The sequence below is a fragment of the Atta cephalotes genome (assembly GCF_000143395.1).
Source record: "Atta cephalotes unplaced genomic scaffold scaffold00048, whole genome shotgun sequence".
Taxonomy (NCBI): Eukaryota; Metazoa; Arthropoda; class Insecta; order Hymenoptera; family Formicidae; genus Atta; species Atta cephalotes.
The window spans coordinates 1,211,618-1,221,890 of NW_012130112.1; the positions used below are offsets into that span (position 1 = coordinate 1,211,618).

Below are 10,273 nucleotides of genomic sequence, written 5' to 3' on the forward strand. Positions count from 1 at the left end.
AACGTAACTAACTAAACGTAAACTAAAACTTTAATTTTTAAGTTATAGACTATATTTAATTTAATTAATTATTACGTACTATATATTATATATATATATATATATATATATATATATATATATATATATATATATTTTTTTTTTAATTACCTAAAAGTATAGATGTATTATAATGTATACAATATTTCAAAACCTTACCACTTTTTTTCTAAAAATTATTGAAAAACTAACAACCAGTCCTAATTTCCCCTATATTATTTAATACAAATTTATACATATACTTAGAGATCGAAAAATTAGAAAAATATTTTGCTTAAAAAAATATATATACATATATAATCTAAATAAAAGATCCCAACTTCTGTGATCATAAATTTAAAAACAGGATATTTCAGTATTTCAGTATTTTTATAATCGTTAGAGTGCGTTTAATTGTTATAAATTTTTTTATTTTAGCAAGACCAAATTTTTTTCTCACAATGTGATGTCAAGTTTCACAGATTTTTGCTCGCAAAAGAAAAAGAAATGAAGAATAAAGCAAAATGCTTTGTCTTCTATTTTTATATAGATGACAGCGTCATGCCTCTTTCAATTCAAATGAATTCTTCTATATGTGAATGCATCGAGGACAACGAAAAGAATTTAACTTCTTGTAATCTATAGAAGTTAATAATCCGCGTCGTATAGGTTGTGCTACATTACATGCAACGTATAACGGCATATCGCGTGCATTGCACGCATCGCGAACATCGCTTGCGGATGAATCAAAGAAAAGAATTTGATTACAATAGAATGATTGGACATGATAATTCATGTTTCAATTACACATACATCCTGATTTTTAAATCTATCCTTTTTTAAATCTATCACAAACGTGCGTAGAATATATTATACGATTATGATATCAGAAATTAGCAAAACTGCAATAATATAACAAGATTTTAAGATATTTTAATAAAAATTAGAACAATTTAATACAATTTATTAATAATTGTATTTTTTTTAATGTATATATAAAGATATTAATTCGATACAATTAAAAAAAAATTCATTTACATTTGTAATTGTGTCTAAATTAATTTTAAAAGAAACATCATATGATGTCAAATAATTTAAACACAATTACTTTTTACAATTGTGTTACTTTTTAAAATTCTGCGATATGTATATTAATATTAAAATCTCCTTAAAATACTTATAAATAAAATAGAATATTTTATTTTTAAAAACTAAAATAAGCAAAATATAATTTATGATATGTATAATGTTACAAGACAAATGCAGTAAAAAATAACAATGATGTTGTAAGACAAATGCAGTAAAAAATAACAAACATGATGAGTGCGCGACTACCACTATCGCTAATGTTATTTTTATGGTTTTCCTGATGTTCTATATTTAATGCGTCTCAAACTGAGAGCGAAGAGACTCACACATTTTTACTCAACATGGCATTATGGATTTTTCTTCAATGATTTTAGTTGGTTTTTGGACGATTAAAATGATCTTCATTTATAGATTATATTTAAACTCAATAGTCTATTTTTTAACAATTGAAAACAATGGTAAAGATTTTTTTTCAAAGTTGAATCAAGCTTTTTTTATGTATGTTGATATTAAATCTTATAAAATGTATTTTACAATTATATAATATTTCGCTTTATCTATTAAAAAAATAATAATAAAAGTTTGTTGCTTTACATAAATGAAACAAAAAAACTAATAAACATATTGTTGAAATTTTAACAGTAATCTTCTGCAAGATCAAATTTGTCAAAAATTATAATAATTGAATATTTCTGGCGTCAGAAGAAATTTTTCAAATTATCTTCGCAGTAGTAGCATAGATGCTATTCAAAATAGAAAAGTTTATTTAATATACACACATTCTTTCGCTCTCTTTCCTCCTGCTTCTCTTTTTTTCTTTCTGGAAATTATTTTGGAAAATATAATAACATTTACATTCAAATAAAATGTACAAAGTCATAATAGATATAGAAAATAATATAGAAAAATAATAAATATTAAAAAACTTAATACATCAAACATACATCAAACATACATTAAATTAATCAACAAGCGTTAATAATAAATTCATCGAATATGTGTATAAAGTGATGAATATGTCTTCGATTTCACTAATAATGTTGGAAATACAAGTTGAACTAGCAGTGAATCTATTTCTGTCGGTGGTTTTTCAAAGCGTTCAGCTATATTTGTTTTACACGAACTTAGCTTCTAAGCATGCACGAACACGCGCATATCATCTGCACTATATCTATATGATAAAAAAGTAGATAATATTCAATTTTCATCTTTAAATTAATATTATTCCAAAATATAAATTTATATTAAAATAAATTTATTTTAATTAATGCAAAACTCTTAAGCAATGTGTTAGCTATATATAATGTCCAATTAATAAAATTCTTCAAAAATTTAAGTACTTCAATATTAACAAAAAAGTGTGAAAATGAGAGTCATTTTAAGGCCATATAATATTATACTGTTATAATATTATATAGCCCTAAAAACGACTATAATATTATAATACTGTTATAATATTATAATACTATAGTTATTATAATATTATAGTTGTTTGGGGTTAATTATATATTTTTTGTTAGAATTATCAAGAGATATAGTATACATGATATGCAGACGTAAGACACAGTTTCTTTTAATAAAGGAGGATATTAAGGGCTGTTTTTCGACCAAAATGAAAAAATTCCAAGATGTACAAATTATACATCATATCATTAAATGGTTACTCAAGTGAAGTCAAATAATATATTGCGTATCTTGGAAAAGGGAACATGAGAGAAATCGCAATCAAAACAAATTTTATCATATTTATGCTACCATATTTATTAAAAAAGTAAGAAAAAATAATAAAATTGAGCAATTTTTTTATTATATTATATATAAGAATTGTATTATTTAAACAAACGAACGAATCTTTTTGAGAAGAGAAATTCCAAAACTATTTGACTAAAATAATTTGACGCTATAATTATAACGCATAAGTATAACGCAATAAGATACAATTACTGTATTCATTGTCACTATTTTGATATAATCTCTATACGTATATCGAAGGCATAGTAGGAATAGAATACACAGGCGTATTACTAGATGCTTTTAACGCTTATAGAATCATCTCATCCTTGTTTAGAAAACAAGGGCAAATGATAGTTGCGAACGCCAAATGAAACGCAACTCTAATAAAAACATGAAATTATTATTGTTTTTTTTTTATATATTTTTAATACCTCTAAGGTCCGATTGCATCAACGTTACTTTGACTTTAAGGCTAAAGTAACATTGGTGCAACTGGGCTTAATACCTCCAATATGTTATCAATATATCCAGTTACCATATATCCTGAAAAAATGTGTAGTATTTATTTATTAAAAAAATTCTATATAATCACTTTTTTAGATCTAAACCTAAAAGTTTCAAAGGCAAATTTTCCCTTGATTCTGATTTTTCCAAGATATGCAATATATCATTCGAATAGTCGTTTAATATGATATATAACTTGTACATCTCAGAACTTTTCTATTTTGGCCAAAAAGCGGCTAACTTAACATCTTCCCAACATAGTTAATATGTCAAAGCTTTTTTAAAACTATTGTATTGTATTTCCTTACGTTAGATCTTTACAAACAAGATTACTATTATAATAAATAAATCAAAAACTGTGATAGAATATTGATGTCTCAAATTGAATAAAAAATCTCAAATGAATAAAAGACACAAAAAGATGAAAACATCAAGAAAATAATAATGTAATTTATAAAATCAATTGCAATGATTGTGACGTCTTTTATGTTAGACAAACGAAGAAACAGTTTCGAATTAGAATAAAAGAGCATTGTAACAATATAAAAAATTAGATCAATCCAAATTTAGTGGTCACGAAACACATTATTCATTCCAATCACAGCTTTAACTGGGAAATCATCGAAATTTTAGATCACGAGATAAATTTCCAAAAAAGAACCATTTCGAAAATACATAAAAGAGCAAAAAATAGCATAAATTTAATGAACGATAGTGAGTTGTTGGATCGATCTTATTTTATTTAATATACTTGACGACATATGCTAATTAAGATTGTAACGTTTTCGATCATACTTGTTTATGTCATGACTTAACGATATATATTCTCTGACCTATAATATCAGTCCATTTCAAAACATCTGACAATCAAGAGCTGTTTTATTTTATACGATGACACAGTTTTTTATTTTGATTTTAATTCAATAGATTTCTATATAAATTAACGTAAGTGTGAACATAACTTCTCATTATTATTTAATTAATTATATTAATCATTTAATTATAAATTGACATTTATTATACAAAATATAATAGGATAGTCATTGAAGAAATTCTCGATCGGACTATCATATTTTTTATGACATCGTTGACTGACTTGGATTCTCGATAACAACCGAGGAATTAATAAAACACATTTTTATAATTTGGACTTTCGAACTTCTGACTAGATACCTAACCTATTTCGCAATATTTAAAAGAAGAAATAAGTATGTAAGATTAGCTTAGAGCGATCATTTTTATTATTGTATTATTGTAAGTTCGTTAACTTTGTAAGAGGTTACATAAAAATCACTGAGGAAGACTTTATAAGTTAAAAATTTTATTTGAAAATTTTATAGCGTTATATTTATTTAATTAAAAAACGAATTTTATTTTATGAGTTAAACTATAATTGCTCGTTTAAAAAAAGTTTTGGCATATTAACTATATTGCATTGCATGTACATAATCCTATTTTTTTATATTAACATCTTCCTTTGGTATATGTATAGAATTATAAATATAATTATTATTACTAATATTAGCAATAACACAACTAATAATAAAATAACAGCTTAAACATATTATTTTACGAATTAGCAAGATTCAACCAGGGAATGGAAAGTTACTTTTTAAAAATAATAAGTTACCGTTACTAGTTATTGATTTTTAGAAGTAACAAGTTACCGTTACTTAAAAAGTAACTATTCGTTACTTTCCGTTTCTTTTTTAAAATCAGTTTAAAATAAGTGCTATCAATTTAAAATAAAATTAAAAAATGTACATTTGTAATATTTCTTGTTTAAATGTTAATAAAAGCAATATACAATAATACTAACTTTATTTTTTAGTTTTTTTCTTAAAGACATAATTTCGTAATTCGAAAATCGATAAAATATGCGGCAAATTACAGATATCTATCTAATATATTACATAAAAATGTAAAATAATTTCTGAAATAATAGTATATTTCTCAGCTGTCAAAAGTTGCAGCAGACGCGCTGCAACATAGTCGACAGCTGAATATTTCAGGAATTATTTTATACTTTTATGACGTAGATACCAGACAGATTCCAGTTTATCACATATTTTACAAGTTTTAGGATTACGAAATTATTATATTTTTAAGAAAAAGCTAAAAAATGAAGTTTTACGTAGTAAGTAATTTATTGTATGTAATTTTCCTCTCATATCGTCATGAGAGGGAGTTAAGCTTTAATATTTAAGTAAATACAAACATATCTATAATAATTCTACAATCTATACACGCCAATTAAATCTTGAAACGATATCCGGTTGATATTTTTCACAATAAATTTTTCACAGTTTTTATTTTACTTATCAATGTAAATATATCATTAAATTACTTGTCAATTTAATTTATTATATTACTACTCCAGTTTTAATTAGGATTGCGTCAGAAAATGTAATTTTAAGTCAGAAAATATAATTGGCACAGTTTGAAGAATTTGATGTATACATAAATTCATTCTAATATTATATTACGCACGAAGATCAAGCTCGAATCAAGATTTTTCTTTTTAAAAACAGTAAGTTATATAGCTTAAATTTAATAATAAATAAACTAATCATAGAGACGTATTAATATTTTAAGATATTAAAAACACGACGATCCGTAAATCTTCTGATATCTCTGAAGATAATAATGAAAGTCTAAAAAGCATTACCTTAAGGATTAAAAGGATCTTGAATTAAAACAAATTACGAATACTATCTAAAGATTAAAGAAGATTGAATAAGCAAAAATTATGTCATAAATACATAGGTTCAAAATACAAAAAGTTATAATTTCCAAAAAAAGTAACTTGTAATTGTAAAAGCTATGGCACATAGAAAAACTTAAGAAATTAAAACTTAAGTCTAAAATATAAGACTTAAGCAATAAGGAAATCAACATGTTGAATTCGCTACTTACGTATAGTCTTATGGTCTCTACTGTGATTGATCAATTCTTAAGTCTTATGTCTTAAGTTTTTCTACGTGCCATAGCCTTTAGTTCGTTACAATTCGTAACGAATTCTATTCCCTGGGTTCAACGTATGCGTTAAGCTTTTATTAGTGGAGTCTTCCACCGTATGAGGAGGGGGAGAGCGGCAAAATCCATTGCGTCACATATATGTTTTACAACACAAAACGAGATTTCATATAGATTTATACAGGTTTATATGTCTGCATAAGGCATGCAAATATGCCAATAATGCGATATTGATATACAAAATAAAATTGATTTTTTTGTTAATAATAACTGAAACTTTTTGGAGATCACTTAAAAGAATGACCCTTAATGTATCAAGATCAAAATCATCAGAAATATCTCCCTTAAAGCGAGTATTTATATTATTCATATAATTCAACATTATTAAAAACTTTTATAAAAAACATTAAAGAGTTTATTTTGAGCTTATATAGGAACACAATTAAGACAACGCTATAATATTTTCAGAAGCAAAGTAGATAGATCTATTTAAATATATCTATTAGATATATCAATTTAAATATTCTGAATTTTAAAAATTCATGAAAAATATATTCAATAAAAAATTGTTAACATATTGATACCTTGTTCTTTCTATAGAAAAACAGTACAAAACATAATGTAAGTTTAGATTACGTAAAATTTGTCGCTAAATTTTTTCTGGCATTAAAAAATCACGTATCGGTTTGTATTTAGTATACACTGCCTTATCAAAGGTGCATGCCAATATCAATAGTGTCGCAAGATATATTCTGAAATTTATTGTGTGTACAATAATCTTTAAATGGTTATAAAACACACGCTTTGGCACAATAAACTCGACGTAGTATTGTTATTGATGTAAATGGCGCAGGGTTAAATGACCATGGGAGAGATCTGAACAGACGGCAGTGTCATTTTGATTAAGAGTGCGTACAGACGAAGCGCATAACCGCGGTATCATATAAACGGAAATGACATTGTAATAACAGCTGCATATACATGCATTAAAAAATCACGAACGCTGTGATCATAAAAATGCAATATTCTCAATCATATTCATATTGTGCTTCAGTTTTTTAAATCAATCAAACAAATCGTATAACGCTGCACGGTATTATCGATCAGGTAATTAAACCGATTACATTGTTTGACAACAAAAAATATAAAAAACTGGTCATTTTTAAAGTTTTTTTGGATGCCGAATATAAATTCGTTTTCTAAATTATTCTATATGTCAACATTTTGAGAAATGTTGCAATTAAAAGTTGCAAAAAGTGTACTATTTTCATGTATTTTGTCATATTAACTACGTGTGTGATATGCTGGAGAAGTTTTATTGGAATTTAAGTTAAAAGTTGTTAGGACTTTTAGCTTTCAAGAGTATTTTTTTAGTGTAGACTATTAAGATATTCATTATTAAATTTATTACGGAAAAGCTGTGAATTAGATCGCGATTATACAATATGCAATTAGATAATTATAAAATAAATTTTAATTATATTTATTTAAAAAATTTACTTAAGCAAAGCAAATCAGCAATTAAGCCGTAACCCAGAAAATCCAGAAAATCGCATGATAGTCGCACGAGTCCAAATTACCGGGTAAATTATTATTTTAGTAGTCAGATCTCCATTCTCACGCGGGACGGATCATGACAATTCCTCGCACAATCTTGAGCTCAACGAGCTCATTACTTGCTAAAGTGGACTGTCTGTTTTTGCGGTGACCACTTTTGTGGCAGTCCGGTTCGGACTCCGCTTTCCTCTTCTGGATACTCGACACCATTACGACGTTGTCAAAATGAGTGACGATAGTGCAAGACATAAATAGTAATCTTAAGAGAAAAATAATAAGAAATATACGATCTGCATCTTCTTCCCCTGGGAGTGCACGGGATCATCGATATCCTTCTCGGTGATGTCCTCCTTGAATTGGTTTTCTCTTCGATGACAACTCGATGAAACAGCAGCGCCCAAGTCAAGATCGCAGGATGGTCACCGATCTTCACACTTTATTCGGCTAATATGTTATCTTATAGAAGTTACAATTAACAAAAAAAATTAATCGATGTTCGATTTGTGCGGTCGCCCGCAATTGCGCTCGCTTTCTCTAGCCGGGAAGACGCAAGATCCATTTGACTTATCCGCAAATCAGTGATGGATGAAAACTGTTACATCACAGCAAATTATTACAATAAATACTTTGTGTTGTTTTAATTTTCTTAAGGGGAAAAATTTTAAAGTAAAGCCCGAACTCTGACGAGACCACTGTTTTATCGATAAAATGTGGCACATCATATCTTCATATACTACTACATCAATATCTCACGTATACATAAATTTTCGTAGAACAATAACATTTTTATTAGATATATAAGTCTAAATCACGTTATTCATTCATCGAGTAAACTACTAATCTGTGGATCACAATAAATACAAATCGCAAAGCTTTTATATGAAGCAAATATTATTACATTGATAGCTCTGACGTCATATTGGACTAATGTAAAAAAAGAAATCTCAATTTAAACAATTTTTTTTCGTTCTCAGTATAAGCACCACACAGACATGTATTGATGCATATATTTTATTCTTGGAAAAGGATTTTCAAATCTTTAAAAGAGGAAAAAAGTAATCGTTATACAAAAATTATTGCATTTAGTCGGAAAAACAGACTTTAGAATCCCTTTAATTTTAAAACTTTCCTTTAATTTAATACTATATTCCTGTACTTTTCGATAAGTATGTTATTTTTCATTATATTGCATATATAATATACTATATGTATACATTAAAATGAAATTAAAACAATTTTAGGAAAATGGAGATAAATATTGCAATTAATTTGTTATATTTGTGCAAATTATTAATTTCAAAAAGTACTCCCTAGAAATTAAACACATGTATTTTATAATTTGATAATGCTTTAATTAATATTGTTTAATTAGATTAACATAATTAAAATAATACTTTTTATAAAAATATTTTATTTAGATAAATTTATAAAAGCTTTTTTAATATTCTAATTTCAGTAAGACCTCAAAATGGCTTCGAGATCAGAGGATCCAGAAATTATAGAATCCGGAGGAAGAGAGAGAAACACAGGGTAAATTATTGATATTAGTTTTACAATTTATAAGACAATTGTAACTCAACATCTCATGAAATATTTTTTTGTAAATTTAGGAAAAATGATGGATTTGGCAGATTATTGATAAAGTTTCTAGCCATTTATTGGCGATCTTTCATTGTGATATTATGGCCATTAATCCTAATTCCAATATTGATTCTCGAAAGTGAAAAAGTATGTTTTTTTTTCTTATATTCATATATAAAAATTAAATACATAGAATGTATATTTAAAGAAATGTTAGAAACAAAAAAATTGTATTAATAATTTATACATCTTAAAATTTATACATCTCCTTTTTTCTAACAACAGCCATATTAAATTAATTTCTTCATATATTCTTCATTCCACGTTCAATAAAGTGCTGAAGTATATGAAAATCTTTTTTTCAGTTCATGAATTAACAAACAAATATAAATAATTTTACATTTAAGATTCATTGTAAGATATGTTTTTGCTAAAATGTGAATTGAATTATATAAGAGTTTATTAAGAATAATAAAAGAAAGTTTTCGATAGTAGAATATACGGATTCAATCTAATGCATATAATTCATTTTAATGCATTTATTTACAATACAGAAAAAGATCTCGTAATTTTTCCTTCTGAACATTCAACATCATAATTTAATATGGTTGTATAGTGAGAGAATAAAGAGTTACATATGCCGATTTATCCACTGTTAGAAATGTAACCACAAGCTTCCTTTAAATAACTTTACATGTTATGGACGAAATTAAAAGTAATGAATTTAACTGAAAATTAAGTTACAATAATTACTTAAATGAAATGAACATGTACATTAAATTTATGTATTCTTAATAAAATTTAATGTACTCTT

At 25.8% G+C, this 10,273-nt stretch overlaps 2 protein-coding genes across 2 annotated transcripts in view; one reads left to right on the forward strand and one right to left on the reverse strand.

Annotated features, from left to right (window-relative positions):
- LOC105622791 (GPI transamidase component PIG-S) overlaps positions 1-8,088 on the reverse strand; it is a 21,641-nt gene extending 13,553 nt beyond the window's left edge. The window contains exon 1 of the mRNA XM_012204203.1: positions 7,998-8,088. Coding sequence (XP_012059593.1) covers positions 7,998-8,088 — 91 coding nt within the window. The remainder of the gene's footprint in view (positions 1-7,997) is intronic.
- Positions 8,089-9,346: 1,258 nt separating this feature from the next.
- LOC105622702 (protein I'm not dead yet-like) overlaps positions 9,347-10,273 on the forward strand; it is an 8,373-nt gene continuing 7,446 nt past the window's right edge. Inside the window, exons 1-2 of the mRNA XM_012204115.1 lie at positions 9,347-9,408; positions 9,489-9,606. Coding sequence (XP_012059505.1) covers positions 9,347-9,408; positions 9,489-9,606 — 180 coding nt within the window. The remainder of the gene's footprint in view (positions 9,409-9,488; positions 9,607-10,273) is intronic.